Raw genomic sequence first — 17,609 nt, 5'->3', positions numbered from 1 at the left:
TTATATTTAGTATTTTTTTACTTTCTTTAATATGATTGATTTATTTTCAAAATTTTCAATTTCTTTTAAAAACCAACCATTGTTCGTGTCATGTATCGACTGAAATAATTAATCTATATTACTCTGATTATTTAGGGAAAAAGAAGAAAAACTAAATTTCTACTTACCAAAAACCTTACCTAAGAAAAATAGAATTATCTATAAATGTTAGTTAGAACTTGATAATTATCTAATATCATTTTCGCAATAAATTCATCATTATAGAGCAACATATAATAAGGTATTCAACTTAACTATACATGTATGCATGTATATATACAATGAGACCAGAGTCTAAGTATAGGAATGGTATTTTAGATGCTGTTGGAACTCCAAATTTAAAAACTCAACATTGCTATAGATGATGTGATCTGCCTCTAATATGATCACTTGTGCATATGATATCACCAGCAACTCCAGTACTAACAGTCATTTACAGTACAAAAGTTCACTGAGATTTTGTTCATCTCTAGTTGCACTTGCAAATTATCGGTCAGCCCTCACTGTAGCGACAAAAATGAAAGATGCCTAGTTTCGACATCTAAACCATCATTGCTTATATTGACATGAAAAGAATCTAGAAATTTATAAGACCTTGGAATAGCCCACAAATCTATATTCATACTACGCTCATTCAAACAGTTCAATTCGAAAGGAACTTCCAAAAGCAAGGGCTTTATCCTTAATCCGGCTAAATAAAGAACTGGACTTAAATATACACAATGAAGATAACTACTTTAGTAATACTTGCCATATCTTCCCCATATAGACAGCTAATGACATGACCGAAAGTCCAGCTGAAATATAAAGCAAAATAACACCTGAAGCTACTAAAATCCCAGCTTCTCCAAGGCTGCACAAAGGTAAAAATAAAGAAAAATAGTTAACACTAAAAGAATGATTCAACCAGGATTGTTAGGGCAGTTTATAAACCTGCTATCCCGCGTAGCTAGAAGGATGGTTAGTGCAGCCATTTGTGTGGCAGTTTTCCACTTTCCCAAATTATTAACTGCAACAGCCTGATAAATATATCAAACTTAATAAATAAACTCCAACCAAAACTCGAGCATTTCCTCATCAGAAAACCAAAATGATCTAAAAACCTTTTATGGTGCGCAAGGGAATATGATTTTGAAAATTTGGATTTCATTTGCTAAATTAATTGTAGAATGAAATGCATACATTACGAGTAAATTAGTTGAGTTTCAGTACAAAAGGTATGAATTTGTCAAATTCATAAATTCCTTACGATATGTTTGCAAACTTGATTTGGGCATAAAATTTGGATTTGGATTTTTTAAATCAAATTCTTTTGTTTGGATGTGTAATAAAAAAATGGAGTTGGATTTAAGCAAATTCATCCTCAATTTCAAAAGAGAAAAGAATCTGGATTTTGAAATCCATTTTAATACTTAGAATTTAGAAAACTCAAATCTCATGTTTCAGAGTGTTTTTTAATTGACAGTGCCAAGCAAAGTGCAGTGTGCCTTTTTGGTGATCTGATCATTTGTAATCAAGCTTATTCTATCAAATAAGTATTTTATTGTTGTCGAGCAAAACAAAGTAACAAAAAAAATAGTAACAGTTATGAATACTAATGGTTCCTGCTCCAGCATTGTTGATTATGAACAGTAACCAAAATCAAGATTTTAATTAATACATTCGTAAATTATGTTAGAATAGACCATATGCTATTTCAAAACAAAGTAACCAAATTAAGAAACAGCCAAAGGATCTATAGTTCCTGCTCTCGCATTGTTCATTATGAACAGTAACAAAGATGAATTTTAAGCTCAAATTAATTGAAATTCAAATCCAAATCCAAATTTTAATTATTCAAACAATGAAATCTTGAATTTTAAATAGTTTATTTCCCAAATAAAGAATTTTAAATTCATGAATTCTAAATAGGCCTTTAGAAATCCATAGATTTGAGAAATAATGATGAATGCTGCATTTGTACGTGTATTATCACTTAATTTGCAATATTTTTGAAATCCAAAATCCAAAGTTTAAAATCTAAGTTTCCAAACACTACCCTAATTTATAAGTAAAAAACATACCTCTAAAAGCATACTATTCTGAGAAGCAGCCCATTCCCTAACGGCAGACATCGTTATCTACAAATAAGTTGCCAGCTACTTGTAAATATCTATAAATGATTCATAAAATATAGAAAAGATTGGCTATAGTATATATTACCTCTCTTCCAATAATGGCTATCGATGGAACTATCAGTAGCCATGGCACTTGCCCAAAGTTGGCAACATTCAAAGGTCTTGAACATAGTAAAACCAATGTAGCAGCAACCATAAGCTACATTCAACAGGCATGGGGTCAGATGAAATATCAAATGGCTATGCTAATTTTTCTCTAAGCTTTTCCATGTATTTGGATGGTCTTTAAAGGGTCCTATCCCAATACCCATGCCTGGATATGTATCAATCACAGGACATGAGTATTTCAAGGAAAAAAAAAAAAAGAAGAGTCGGAGCCTCATAGCTAAATGGTTCAACATTCAAACAAGTTAATACAGCAACTATAGCAATTAAACTGTACTGAAGAAATCCACAAATTTCAGCATATAAAAAAGGGAAGGAAAAAACAAACCTTGTCCGCGACTGGATCCAAAAACGCACCAAAGACAGAATGTAACTTCATCTGAAAGAAATAACAAAGGTTATACTCCGATCAACAAAAGTAACTAAATCTTACAAAATGAGGGGAACAGCAAGGCTTCCTTCATATTTGAATAGGGGGTTGGTCGAAGCCATACCTTCCTAGCAATGTACCCATCAAGCCAATCAGTTATGGCAGCCGCAACAAATATACTGGTAGTAGCAGTCCTTCCCCACCAACTATCCACATAAAAGGCTAAAGACAGAAAACCATTCGATTAGTCTCATGGAATACAAAATTTTCACATTAGCAATATAGTTAGCAATTGCAATTGGAGATCAAAAGTACACCGCCCATACATCAAAGGATTTTGCTAACGAGTTACTTAAGTTACTATTTAAAGTAATACAATAGTCGATATATATTTTTAAGAGTTTACAAACACAAACACAATTACAATACAATTATAAACACTCGTCCGAGCAATTAAAAAGTATAATTGAACTACTACAAAGCATAAACGGAGGAAGAACTGGAATATAATTGGAATACAACAGTTGATGATCAATTGATTATTGTCGATTCATTGAAAATTGTAACTTACCAACAAAAATTTCCAAAAGGAAAACAAATGATAACATAAAATTATTCAATTTAAATATAGTTATATAAAATTTAAAAAGAACAAAGAGAGAGATAAACTTAACTGAAAATCAGAAGCGGCACGGCGGCGACGCGACCGAGTGTTAAAACAGTGGGCAAAGTTAAAATTTTGGAAGAAGAATTGTCAGAAGGGAAGTTAGGGTCGCGCATTTGTGGTTGGGGTTCAATCAACGGCGAGGGTTTGGAATCGGGATCCATATCTGCAAGAATGCGGTCCGATCCGGGACCCGATCCGTTGATAGCTCCTTTATTGTTTGCTGAGGAAGAGAAGCAGTTGGGAAAGGCAAATCTCACAAGAGGAAGTAGGTTTTTTTTGGGAAGAAGGGAATTGCTAAAATGGGTGGAGGGTGAGAAAAGGGCAGTCATGCGCCGAGTTAGGCGGAGTGGAGGTGGAGGTGGAGGGCGGGTGGTGGTTATTGTTCGGACCCATTGGCGGGGCTTGACGTAGATTGAAGCTACCAGGCTCAGTTTCAGTCCTGACATTTTGGGGCGTTTAATTTATGGAGTTAAAGAGCTTCGCATCTCTGAGATGTCCTCCGAGTGTTGAGCTCTCCCTAAATTATGTCAAATTCGCTGTGGGCGAATCAAAATATAAATATAAAAAAGCTTAATACAACCTTAGATGCTACTTACACCACCTTTGGTTCGCTCTAATGGACTAATAGAATAGATGTGTAATGAAATAGAGGCGTAATAGGTAAATTTTTTGTTTGATTGAATGGAATGGAATAGAGGCGTAATAGTATTCTTGTGTTTGGTTGAATGTAATAGAGTTGTAATAGCATAAGGAAAAAAATTAAAATGACTAGAATACCCTTTGTAGAATTTTTGTTAGGTAGATGATTATTATTATTGTTATTAAATTTTAATAAGATTATTAATATAAATAATAAATAATTTAATCATATTTTAACATAATTATTATTAAATATAATTTAATAAAATATATAATTTAATAAAATATATGAATTTACTAAAATCATAATATATAATACTATAAAATATAATTTAAAATAATTATTATTAAATATAATTTATAATCTATGTTGTTTAAATTTCTCAATAGAATAAGTTCAGAATCAACTTAATATGTATTACCTTATTGTATTTGGTATGCTCCCAAATATAAGCCTCTGATATATTTTAACCTCTCATTGTGTCTTCTCTCGCTTGCATGGAGTTTCTCGACATGCTAGATACCATGCCAATGTTCATGCTATTAAAATATTATTACCACATAAGGAACGTGAATTGATTTACTAGTACAAATATTTTGAGAAAAAAAGTTGAAAATATGGCCTTTTTCTTTCTTATATCAAAATCTATGGATCTTCTACAACAAACTTAAGCCAAAATTCGGGAGGAAGCAGACAAAGTGGGAAGTAAAAGGCAAAAACAAGAGGCTAAGCGGCACAAAAGCTTATCGATCCTCACTCGGATAAGCATCTTCCCCATGTAAAGAACATGGCTAATGTCAAGTGCCATGTCATTTAATCGAAAATGGAAGTTGTATTGCACCTTCCACTTTGCTAAAGCACTAATCTTCTTCACTTTCTTCCATATCTTTCTTGTTATCCGCTTCATCATCTTCATCGCTATCCTCCATTTGGCCATCATTCTCCTTGTCTTCCTTTTCATTACCCTTATTGCTGGCTCTTTCTTATTGCCACCATTGCACGATAAATAACAAAATAGTTGTATAAATATGCTAGTTGAATAAAGGCACATTATAGAACAGTCTCAACAAAATAATCTAGCATGTAAATGATAAGGTTAAGAGACTTCTTTCTTTTCGAGATAAATTCTTATTCTTCTCTTGTTTTCACATGGATAGATGAACATACCATATTCATTGAACATAACTTCACCGAACATAGTCCACCCTCAATTTTGGTGAGTTGGAGAGTCATTCTAGGTCCAATTTCTTGAAGCTTAACGCGCTTTTGTAGAGGCACGATTAACTCGACTAAGATCACTAGTCAAAGTAACTATTGCACTTCCTCATCGACTTCGCTTCGATCCATAACCCGCTCTTCATATAATAGATCAAAGGAGTGAGGAGAACTAAGCGAATCACAAAGAGTATACCATTCAAAAGGACGATTACTATAAATACGTATAGCTCATAACAATACGAAGTCGCTCACATCTTGAAGATTAGAAGATCGGGCACTTGATGGTTACTTGCAATTTTCGAATTCTCGTGAGACACCAACAGTCAGAGTCGATAGAATAATGTCGAAAATCAATAAGCTTCGTGTCTTTATTGTAGTTAAGCAACACAATCCTCGGCAAGAAGAAAGTTTAACCTAAAACATTCATGTCCAAACAATGTTAAAGAGGAAGAAGAAAAGAAATGAGACACTTTGGATACTATAATTTAACTGTCTAAGTGAACTCACGGTGTTGATATCAATATCCGGAAAGATGTTCTTGAACACCATAGTCGTGAGCCTTAATTGTTCATCACCGCCATAAAACCGATGAACAATCGCCCAAAGATATATTCAAAATTACTACCATGAAGGTTCCATACAAGTTAAGGCATAAACTCAAAGAAAGCACGAGGTTTCAATCTCTCTTTCCAAATTATACAATCAAACAATACATACACACACAGACATGCATCAAATTACGATAGTATACAACTTGCGGTTTCACATCTCGAATAGTTCATGAGTTTCAACCAAAGGATTCTGAAGTTGCGGTAAAAGACGGTGATTGTTTAGACATATAAATATCGAGTTAGAAAAGATATATGCAGATAACCAATACCATGATCCATTTTATTTTCCCATTTTGATATAACAATGTCTACTAGAAATATTTTCCTATAAAAGAAGAAAAAATAAACAAAAACTTGCCTTCATTGTTGCTGCAGAGCGTACGTATCGCATCTCGCTCGACTTGCCTAACAATGACTGAAGTTCTTGTAGATTTCCTTATAATTCTTTCACCTTCGCATCATCGGGGCATCATGATCTTTGTGTCTGAAGTCTTTTGAGTAAGATTTTCATAATTGGAATCACCATCTAAATTTGAAAGAACTTTCTTTTCTTCATAGAAGGCTTTCCAGGAAATATCAGACGCTTCTTTGTGCGAACCCTGCTAGGGTGATTAAATATAAAAATAAGGGCAATGAAATGGAGATGTAAATACAATACAAAAAAGGTAAAAAAAGCTAAACCTTTCATCTGCTTCATTTTCTACTTCCTCATCTGGCTCAGGTTCCTAGCAACCAAGCCATAGAAGAGAGTCAATTTTCAAGATACCAAAGGTGTGAAGTTCCTGGCTCAGGTTCCTTTCATACACACCAAATGATTATAACAAAAAAAGGGTTTTCAGATCTCTAAATTGGCACATAGTTCATAATTAGAGAGCAAAAAATAGCATTTCTAAACTAATAATTTAAGCAATGGTCATTTGCTGCACTAAAGGACAAGTTATTTTGTCTCACTTCAAATTTATGACAAGTTAATCACAAAAGAATATTATTTACAGTATTTAATATTTGTTTTAAATTATAATAATTGACCATTTTTTCATCATTTATAGTGCACTGAGTGAAATTCTTATATGCATTAATCTTAAATAAATTGTTGTTTGATACTTGCAAGTTACCAAAATTTGGGTCAGCCATTGAAAGTTTTTCATGAATTAAAATATGTTTCTAATTCATATTCTTTTGTATATTTAGAATTTAGATTTTTATTTTCATTTCTAATAAATGTTCTTTATACTTTTCTAGTAAAAAAAGGCAGTGCACCCATCCGGACCAGGAGCCTTTTCACCATTTTGCTAAAAAATAGCTACCTTAATCTCTTCTATAGGAATAGGCTTTGCCAGATCAATTTGAGCATCAGTAGAAAATGTTTTAGGCATTACTTCTTTTAGAAGATCAAGCGAACAATCAAAAACAATCTTATCAGGAGAGCCAATAAGCTTTTTATAAAAATCAACAGCAACTTCTAAACTTATAATCATCTAACTCAAGCTCTTCCAAGCAACTTCTAACTCTTTAATGTCAGTACTCTAATTATAAACTCCTGAAAAATCCGAGCTCTCCCGAGGATTGGCAATCACGTTGAAATGCCCAGCTACTAACCAAGGAGAAGCACCAACATTGTGCTTAGTCTCCAAATGAGTCCATAACCTCCTCCTTTCACAACCATCAGTACTTCCATAAACCTCAGAAACATACCAGAATTGATTAGAGCTTTTAATCAAGCATGTGATAGTCTGATCTGTGTTAACAACCTCTGTAACCTCCAAAAAAGTCCATCCATAAAAACCATAATCTTCCATTCTCAGCATCATTGTAGTTGTTAATGGCCCTCCAACCCTGAAACCACTTTTCCAATAGCTGTCACATTATTTTCCTTCACTCTAGTTTCAATCAAACAAACTATATCAACTCTCAGCTCCTTCATTCTATTCATAACCCTAATGTATTTGAGGGGATTGTTAAAACCCCTTACATTCCAAAAAAGGATTAACTAAATCTTCTCCCAGTTGACCTTGATCAATCTGTTCCAATTCACACTTTTTTTTAAAGTAGTGAAAGGTGAGCACAACTTATTTCACTTGAAAAATTAAACAAAATTAAATTATTTAAATTGAATTAACGAATCAATTCAAATTCATTTTTCGATTTTTTAAATTTAAGTAAAATTTTGAATTCAAAAATTTCAAATAAACTTCATTTTAATTTATGTTATTAGTTTAGTTTTCTTTTCCTTTTTAACATTCTTTTCTTTTATTGTCAAATGTTATACAAATTATTTCAATATTCTAACAATGAAATTTTATATAAGGTAATAAAAATAAAGGTAAATTATCTAGTCGCTCACCCAACTTTTAGGGTGCTTTTATTTTGGTCAACTAATTTGAAATCTTTACAATTTCGTCACACAACTTTTAGGATATTTTTATTTTAGTCACCCAAGCATTAAATCTCTAATAATAGTTAATTATACATGTCATATCATGTTTACACTTTCATTTTGATCACCTAACTTCTAGGTCGCTTTCATTTTGGTCACCCAAAAAATATCTTTTCTAAAGTATTGATTGAGGTAAAAAAAAATCAAGGTTCAAAGTGAAAAAACGGTAGAAACTAAAACAATACACAAAAATTGTCAAATTGTATTGTTTTATCCTGTTATAAAAATTCTAAATTACTTTTTTTAATATTGGAATTTTAAATTTCAAAACATCAAAATAAATTAAATAAATTGTTAAAAAATTTATCCCTTGATAATATGTCAATGGTTTTTACTATAATATTGAAATTAATTAATTTAATCTCTTTCTAAATTTTAAAATTTCAATTTATGTTTCCAGATTCTTCTTAACGAAATCAACTTAAATAACTCATATTTAATAATTGCCTACAAAACTCAAATTTCTTTTAATTATATAATTTTGAATCTTCTACTATATTAAAAGCAAAATAAAAATCCTTACAATTAATTAAATTAAAATTTTTCTTCATTTAGGCCAAGAAGTGATAAAAAAATTATGAGTTTTATTTTCCATGGAAGATAAAATTAATTAATTAATTGATTGCAATGATTTTTCTTTAATTTTAACTTAGCATGAAAGATTCAGGATCATATAATCAAAAGACTTTTGTGTTTCATAAACAACTATTAACTATGAGTTATTTGAGTTGATTTTAATTTGAATTTAGAAACATAAAATTTAAAATTTTAGAAGGAGATTAAATTAATTAATTTCAATATTATAGTAACAAATTAGCCGATACTATCAAAGGATAATTTTTTTAACAATTTATTTATTTCATTTTAATGTTTTGAAATTTAAATTTTAAATATTTTAAAAGAAATTGAACTTTTGGCAAGGGAGTAAATAAGTACAATTTGACAATTTTTTTAATGCATTATTTAGTTTCTACTTTTTTTTCACTTTAATCCTTAATGTTTTTTACCTAGCTCAATACTTAAAAAAAAATATTTTTTGGGTGACTAAAATGAAAGCGACCTAGAAGTTAGGTGACCAAAATGAAAGTATAAATATAATGTGCTGTGTACAGTTAACCACCATTAACACTCGAGTAACTAAAATGAAAGTGTCGTAAAAGTTGGGTAACAAAATTATAAGGATTTTATTTTGGGTGACCAAAATGAAAGCACCTTAAAAGTTAGGTACTAATTAGAAATTTACCCTAAAAATAATCAATGTCTTAAAAGATGGTATGGAATTTGTTTTGTATTTTAAATATTCAGTTTCTTTTAGTTTTATTTTTCAATTTAACATAATAATTGTTTTATTTGGAGTTTTAAAACTTTGTTTATTATTCTGATGTGGAAAAGTGTTGGGTTTTGAAAACCGAATCATTCCAAGAAATTAAACTGAACATAGTGTTGGATCTTTGGTTTGTTAATTAGTTGGTTGTAATAATTTAGTTAGCATTTAGAATTTAGAAATTTAGCCTTTAGACTAATTTGTAAGAGAGATAAAATGTGAGGGGTCAGAAATAGAACTAGATTTAGAAATGGGGTCATTTTTTCCAAGGTTATCGTGGCAAATTTCCCGTCTGAAAAATAGCCCCTAAAGGGAACGGTTACTAACAAACCATTTTCACAGGCTTTCATCATTTCTCTCCATTTTCTCTCAAATTTCCTTCCATTTTCTTTCTAAATCTAAATCTAAATCTAAATTTCATTTCATTAATTTTAATTATGAAAGTCTAAAGTCTACTAAATCCTTTCCTAAAATTAAGATATATAAAATACAATTTTCATTTTCTTATTCATTTCTTTTTGTTGTCGATCTTAGAGAGGGAGGTGATGAGTTAGGGCCAGTTCTTCATAGCTTAAAAAAAGCACTTCTGACTCCAAAAGCACTTTTGAAAAAAAAGCATGAAGAACAAGTCGCTTTAAATGAAATTTTAGCTTTTCAGAAGTGCTTTTAAAAAACACTTCTGAAAAGGAGCTGAAAAGAAGAAGCTAAAAATTTTAGCTTTTCCTCTCCCAAAAGCACTTTTGGTGCTTAATTACTTTTTCACCCCTCCAATAACATAGTATTTTTCTTTTTTTTTCTTGGTGCTAAATTACAATTGTGTTAAAATCATTAATTAAAAATAAAAAAAATATTTTTTTAAAATATTAATTACAAATATTTAATGGCTATATTTAAATATTTAAAATATAGTTTATATATTCTAATTAAATTTTATAAATAATTAATATTTATTAATTAAAAATATTTACAATATATATTTTATTTACGCGTTACACACTGAGTTTCAAAACTCACTCTTTGTTTGTTTGTTCTGTTCAGGTAACCTTCAGATTTATGCGGGTCGGTGCGTCGGAAGCTCAGTGGTGACCACATTTCCGTAAAATTTCATTCCTTTAGAATTAGTTTAAACTTTTATGGTTTTTAGGAGTTTTATAATTTTGGGACTCTCCGGACTTTTTGGGACTATTTTTGGTTTTGGATTTTATTTTGGTTTTCTAAGCATAACAACTGATAAAATTTTTTTTTCTGAAAATGATAACTTTTCTGAAATAACAATTTTCAAGAAACAATTTGATTTGCCAAAATATGACATTTTAAAGAAACTCAGCTGCAAATTAATTGGATAAGTTTTCCAAACAATTAGAAAGGCGTAAACGAGCAACGATTTTAAATTAAATAAGTATATCAATAAGTTTTTCCAACAAATCGGATATACTAAATAACAACGGTTATGATGACTTGTGAGTAATGAAGAAGTTGTTTTTAAATTTTCTTCGTAACATTTCTAGATTCGGTCATAATGTTTAGACCGAGTTTGGGGTGTTACATTTAGTGGTATGAGAGTCAGGTTGCAAAACTTAAGCTGTGAAATTTTGGGTTCAAAATTTTATTGTAATCGTTTTCTGAATAAAGTTTTTTTTTTATATATAAAAGTATGTATGTGGTACATCGAGTCTCCGGCGCCAACCCTGTAAGTAGTTCTAACTTAGAAATACTATAGTTAGAAAACTTTGAAATGTCTAGAACTGCAAATAGTTAGTTAGAGACTGAAATGTCTGAACTTTTTAAAACTACTTCTGATAATTATTTGTAGCATAAAATATTGGTAATAAATACTAAAATTGATTCATAAAACTTTGTAATGTAGATAAAACTTTGAATATGATGAGTGCTCGTGGAATGCATGGTCGTGGTACTCGTGGGCGTGACGGGCGTCGTAGAGAGACTCGAGCTAAGTCATCCTCGGTGGGCAGTATGCCTAATTTGGATATGAGCGAGACACCGTCAACATCTACAGTTGAGACTGGGTCTTAAAGTCACTCGGCTAGGGACAACGCATTGTCCTAAACCATGCTTAGAGTATTGGAGAGGGTCACTGGGCCCCATTTTAGTTCTAGGAGCCATGGATCGGTAACTGAACGAATCCGGTCTAATGGTGCTTAGCTATTTAAGGGCGTCACTAGAGTCGCCCCGACTGTGGCCAAATACTGATTGGAGGCCACCGAGAGGATAATGAATGACATCGACTGCACCCCTGAGTAGAAATTGAAGGGTGCAGTATCTTTGCTTTGCGATGAGGCGTACTAGTGGTGGTTATCGGTTGAGGAGGGTACTTAGCTGGATCGGATTAATTGGGAGTATTTTAAGACTACCTTCCAGAGGAAATATGTGGGGGCGAGTTATGTGGATGCTCGCAGGCGCGAGTTCATGAACTTCAATCAGTGGGATAGGACTGCGGTTGAGTATGAGACCGAATTTTGGAGATTGAGCCGGTATGTTCGTGGGATGGTGGCATCTGAGTATGAGAAATGCATTCGTCTGAGTATGAGTATGAGGCCGAGTTATGATAGCTTTGCAGAGGGAACATGAGTTTACCATTTTGGTAGACAATGCGAAGATCGTCGAAGAGGTTAAGCGTGTTGAGCGCCATAACAAGGACCGATAGAGGGTAAGAATAAAAGGGATTCAGAACTCTCTAGTTCTATTCAGAGGCCTAAGAAACTTGCCAGACCTGACGGGCCTTCTAGAGTTAGAGTTCCAGTTGCTCCTACTCTGGCTCAGCCGTGCGTGACTGTGGTAGACGTCATCCGGGTGAGTGTTGGAGGAGGTTAGGAGCGTGTCTACGATGTGGGTTAATGGAGCATCATATTAGAGATTGCCCACAATATTCTGATTAGATGCAAGCTCTAGTTTCGGATTTTGTTCAACCGTAGAAGGCAATTCAGCAGCCGCCTAGGGGCCGTGGTGCGGCTAGGGGTGGTAATTGTATGGGTAGAGGACAGAGAGCACCGGGTAAAGGTGCTAATCAAATTGAAGTGAAGCAACCTACACTGGTATATGCTGCTCGACGTCGTGAGGATAGAGATGTCACTGATGTGATTACGGGTACTTTTCTTATTTTTTATACCATTTATTTTGCACTGAAAGACATAGGGTCAACACATTCCTATGTAGCTAGTTCTGTTTCGGTTAACTTGGGGAATCCAGTTGAGAGTACTTCTACTGAGATTTCTGTACTGAGTCTATTGGGTCAATCAATTTGGGTAAATAGACTGTATAGGAATGTACAGTTGGAAGTACAAATGGTTGTATTTTCAGCTAATCTGATGGAGTTGCCGTTCGAGGAATTTGATTTGATTTTGGGTATGGACTAGCTTGTAGAGCATCGAGTCAGTTTGGATTGTGCTACTAAGAGGGTAGTTTTGATATTTGAGAATAATGTGGAGGTGATTATGATCGACGACGTCGAGATTACTTACCCAATGTGATCTCCGCTCTTGTGGCTGAAAAACTGGTTCACAAAGGGTGTGAAGTGTATCTGGCTTTTATAAGTGATTCAGTTTCTGTGGACTCCTTTTTTAGGAACATTCAAATAGTTAAGGAATTTTTGGATGTTTTTCCTGAGGAGTTATCGGGTTTACCTCTGAATTGGGAAGTTGAGTTCAGTATTGAGCTTCTACCGGGTACAGCTCTGGTGTGTATTGCTCCTTATCATATGGCACCAAAAGAGCTTATGGAACTAAAGGCTCAACTTCAGGAGCTCTTGGATTGTGGATTCATTATTCCTAGTGTGTCTCTGTAAGGGGCACCTGTTTTGTTCGTAAAGAAAAAGAATGATACCATGAGAATATGTATCGACTACCGACAGTTGAATAAGCTAACTGTGAAAAATAAGTACCCACTTTCGAGGATCGATGACTTGTTTGATCAGTTTCGAGGGACTTCGGTATTTTCCAAGATAGACCTCCGTTCTGGGTATCATCAGCTTAAGGTTAAGGAAGTTGATGTCCATAAGATCGCTTTTAAGACTCGTTATAGGCATTACGTGTTTTTAGTCATGCCCTTTGGTTTGACGAATGCTGCAGCTACATTCATGGATTTGAAGAACCAAGTTTTCTAGTCATATTTAGTTCAGTTCATCGTAGTATTCATCGACGACATTTTGGTATACTCTGAGACTGAAGATGACCTTGATGAGCATCTTAGAGTAGTTCTTCAGATATTTCGGGAGAAACAGCTCTATGCTAAGTTGAGCAAGTGTGAATTTTGGTTAATAAAAATCTCATTTTTAAAGCATGTGGTTTTGCAGAGAGGATCCAAGTTGGTCTTAAAAAGATTGAGGCTGTACTTGATTGGAAACAACCTAATAATGTTTTAGAGATCCGCAGTTTTCTAGGTCTTGCGGGCTATTATTAGAGGTTTGTTGAGGGGTTATCATTAATTGTAGCTCCTCTGACTAAGCGTTTGTGTAAGAACGCTTATTTTGTCTTGACTGATGAGCAAAAATCATGATTTGAGAAGCTTCCGTTTTAACTCAGGCTCCTGTAATGATACAACCTGAATCTGGTAAAGAGTTTGTGATATATAATGATGCGTCACATGTCAGTTTGGGATGTGTTCTGATGCAAGATGGTAAGGTTATGGCTTATGCGTCCCGACAACTTAAGTCACACGAGGGGAATTACCTAATGCATGATCTCGAGTTGGCTATTATGGCTTTTGCCTTAAAGATTTGGAGGCATTATCTGTATGGTGAGAGGTGTATCATCTACACCGATCACAAGAACCATAAGTACCTCTTTACCCAAAAGGAGTTGAACCTTAGGCAGTGTAGATGGTTTGAACTGCTCAAAGATTACGACTGCATTATAGAGTATTATCTTGGTAAGACAATGTGGTGGCCGACACTCTTAGTCATAGAGCAATGACTGATTTGAGGGCGATGTTTGCTCGCCTAAGTTTGTTTGATGATGGGAGTCTGCTAGCCAAGTTGCAAGTTAAGCTGACTTGGATTGATCAGATTCGGGATAAATAGTTAGGGGATGAATCTCTAGTTCTACGTTTCTGTCAAGTAGAGGATGGTAGTACGTCTGACTTTGGGTTGAATAATGGTGGGGTTCTGTGTTTTCGATGACGGGTTTGTGTATCGAATGACTCTGATTTGAGACAGCCTATTCTGAGGGAGGCGCATAGTAGCCCTTATGTTATGCGTCTTAGTGGAAATAAGACGTATCGAGATATTTCGGAACTGTATTGGTGGCCGAGTTTGAAACGAGAAGTAACAGGTTTTGTTTCTCGTTGTCTAACGTGCCAGCAAGTTAAGGCGGAGCATCAGTTGCCTTCGGGTTTGCTCCAACCCGTGAAGATTCCCTTATGGAAATGAGAACGTGTGACTATGGACTTCATTAGTGGGTTGCCCTTAACTTCTACTAAGAAGAATTCTGTATGGGTCATCGTGGATCGGTTGACCAAGTCTGCCCATTTCATACATGTTCAGACAGATTATTCTTTTCATAGGTTGGCCAAGTTATACATTTCTAATATTGTGAGACTTCATGGGGTTTCGGTTTTGATGATTTCAAATAGAGATCCTCATTTCACTTCTCGATTTTGAAAGAAGCTTCATAAGGCTTAGGGTTCGAGGTTGGATTTCAGTACTGCGTTCCATCCTTAGATAGATGGTCAATCTGAGAGGGTGATTCAGATATTGGAGGATATGCTTTGGAGTTGTGTAATTGATTTTCAAGGTAGTTGGAAGGAATTTTTACCATTAATCTAGTTTGCCTACAATAACGGTTTTCAGTTTAGCATTCAGATGGCACCTTACGAGACTTTGTGTGGTCGTAAATGTCGTACCCCGCTATGTTGGACTGAGTTGGGCGAACGATGAGTTTTGGGTCCTGAGTTGGTTTCTAAGACTAAAGAAAAAGTCAAATAGATTCGGGATTGTCTTAAGGCAGCTTTTGACAGGCAGAAGTCCTATGCGGATTTGAAAAGGAGGGACGTCGAGTATTCTGTGGGGGATTGTGTGTTCTTTAATGTATCGTATTGGAAGAAGGTTCTGCGTTTTGGACGTAAAGGCAAGTTGAGTCTTAGGTTTATTGGGTCGTACCAGATTCTAAAGCGCGTGGGATCGGTTGCTTATCAGTTGGAGTTAGCTCCAGTGTTAAATCCTATTCATGATATGTTTTACGTCTCTATTTTGAGGTAACGGTCTGACCCGTTTCATATTGTTCATGTTGAGGTGGTCGAGTTTAGACCAGATTTGACTTTTGAGGAGGAGCCAGTTCAGATTCTGGATCAAGATGTGAAAATTTTGAAGAGAAAGTCTATTCCGTTAGTTAAGGTTCTGTGGCAGAATCATGGCACTGAGGAAGCCACGTGGGAACTTGAGGACTCGATTCGTCAACAGTATCCGTATTTGTTTGAATTAGGTAAATTTCTAGGTCAAAATTTCTTTTAGGGGGTAGAGATGTAATGCCTTGATTTATTTAACTCTATTTAATAAAGTTTGTCATAAATAAGTATCTGTTTCAGTGGTTAAGTGATATGGGTGTGTGTTTGAGGTCTTGATTTCAAGTCCCACTTTTAGAAATTTAGTTATTTTTGTTCCTAGCCTTGTCTTTAATGGCTTGACTTATATCATATTCGAAGTAAACTCATATTAGAATGAGCCTGCTGGTTCAAGTGGTAAGGTGTTAGCTTGCCTTAAGGTCTTGTGTTCGAACCCCTATGTGAGTGAAGGATGATAATTTTTGCTTCCGATTGTGTGTATCGGTGGTGTAGTAGAGGTTTGGTGGAATTGAAAGTTTGTGGTAGTAGATTAGAGTTAGTGGGTCAGTTTTGGTGGGATTTGTTGGTTAATGCGATAGTAGGGTGTTGGGATTTTATTTGATTCAATTTTTATTTTTTTAATTCTTATAATTTTTCCCAAAATCCTTTCTTTCTGACTTTTTTTCCTTCTTCTGCAAATTTTCGTTTCTTTTTCCTTCAACTCTTTTTATCAATCGTTCGTTCTAATCGTTGTGCATCCGGATTCTGTAACTCGTTCAGAATGGGTAAGTTATTGGGAAGTTTCTTATTTGTGTGTGGTGGAGGGAGGGTGCTAGTTATGTTTTTGACGGAATTTGTTGATGATGCTTTGATTTAATTTTTGTTTAGGGGGAAGTCAATAAGCTATTAGTGCTTCTCCAACTGTTTGAGTGGGGTGATTACTGTTCATTGACGGTAAGTGTGCGAATGTGTTGGATGCTATTGTGAGACTATGTTCTTGGATAATTTTTGTGTGAGTTTCATAAATTTTTATTGAAATTGCGCGTTGGAATACTGTTTTAAGTTTCGAAGGTTGCAGGGTTGTTTTCACATCAAAATTGAGCCAGGTGTGTAACGAGAAACTCAAAAAAGGGTGATCGGCGAAAGCCAAAAATTGGGCCTGTCGATGCCACACGGTCGTGTGCCTGGCCATCTCATAGGCCGTGTGTGACAGACGATCATGTGACTGGTGTGTGTGGGGTTGTGTGTGACATACGACCTAGGCCATTTCTAGTCGTGTGGGCCATGTGGGCGTACGGGCAAGCCACACGAGCATGTGGGCCTAAATTTTAGAATTTTTCCCTAGGGTCATACTTGTCGTCTCGAATGACTGAGGGCCTTCCGTAGCGTTGGTATGTGCAGTATAGGCCTTAAAGCTTTAAATCTGCTACCCTATTAGATTGAAATTGAAGTAAATAACATTAATGAGTATTATGAATTGCGATGTGCATGATTTGTTATGCTATGTAAAAGCGTGTGTTATATCTATTATACGAGTATGCATGATGTTCTGTATGAGGCGATACCTCGCCATTATGCTAGCAACGTTGCTGCGATTATTCTGAAAAGTGTTGTATAGACACTATGCGGTGTGTAGGATTAGGTGGGTGTTTTATACCCCATGTTGTGTGATGGGATGGTCGGAGTTGGTGTGTAGAGTATGGGGGTAGGATTTTGCATATTTGTATCTGTATAATTCTGATTCTGTA

The 17,609-nt window shown here is 34.5% G+C and overlaps 2 protein-coding genes across 3 annotated transcripts; both read right to left on the bottom strand.

Moving 5' to 3' along the window:
• Positions 1-376: 376 nt before the first annotated feature.
• On the bottom strand, positions 377-3,896 carry LOC105780470 (CDP-diacylglycerol--glycerol-3-phosphate 3-phosphatidyltransferase 2). 2 transcript variants are annotated; one of them, XM_052629541.1, is made up of 7 exons: positions 3,366-3,896; positions 2,816-2,913; positions 2,650-2,700; positions 2,242-2,355; positions 2,103-2,159; positions 973-1,048; positions 377-892 (listed from the first exon to the last, which is right to left on the bottom strand). In XM_052629541.1, exons 1-6 carry the CDS (start codon positions 3,802-3,804, stop codon positions 1,001-1,003), a joined length of 807 nt encoding a protein of 268 aa, XP_052485501.1. In that variant the 5' UTR covers positions 3,805-3,896; the 3' UTR covers positions 377-892; positions 973-1,000. The 2 variants fall into 2 exon arrangements, with proteins under 2 accessions (XP_052485501.1, XP_012460284.1); XM_012604830.2 differs by having other exon boundaries at positions 973-1,058; positions 3,366-3,895.
• Positions 3,897-4,823: 927 nt separating this feature from the next.
• Positions 4,824-5,825, bottom strand: LOC105780750 (peter Pan-like protein; the record flags this gene model as incomplete). The annotated part of the gene is given in 9 exon segments (XM_052629238.1): positions 4,824-4,970; positions 5,162-5,192; positions 5,195-5,259; positions 5,261-5,353; positions 5,452-5,482; positions 5,485-5,541; positions 5,544-5,612; positions 5,615-5,630; positions 5,724-5,825. Coding segments are annotated over 9 exon segments (576 nt in total), but the record flags the coding sequence as incomplete, so codon positions are not given.
• Between the last annotated feature and the right edge of the window lie 11,784 nt (positions 5,826-17,609).

This window comes from Gossypium raimondii, chromosome 4 (assembly GCF_025698545.1).
Source record: "Gossypium raimondii isolate GPD5lz chromosome 4, ASM2569854v1, whole genome shotgun sequence".
NCBI classification, from domain to species: domain Eukaryota; kingdom Viridiplantae; phylum Streptophyta; class Magnoliopsida; order Malvales; family Malvaceae; genus Gossypium; species Gossypium raimondii.
The sequence above is the reverse complement of the archived record's forward strand: the minus strand, read 5'-3'. Positions and strand labels throughout refer to the sequence as shown.

Excerpts from the sequence above, each read along its gene's own strand:
- LOC105780470 (XM_012604830.2), bottom strand. The coding sequence starts at position 3,804 with ATGTCAGGACTGAAACTGAGCCTGGTAGCTTCAATCTACGTCAAGCCC. Across the intron at positions 2,914-3,365 it reads CGTGCCGCTTCTGATTTTCA|CCTTTTATGTGGATAGTTGG; the intron begins GTTAAGTTTATC and ends TTCTGTCTTTAG. Across the intron at positions 2,160-2,241 it reads TAGCCATTATTGGAAGAGAG|ATAACGATGTCTGCCGTTAG; the intron begins GTAATATATACT and ends ACTTATTTGTAG.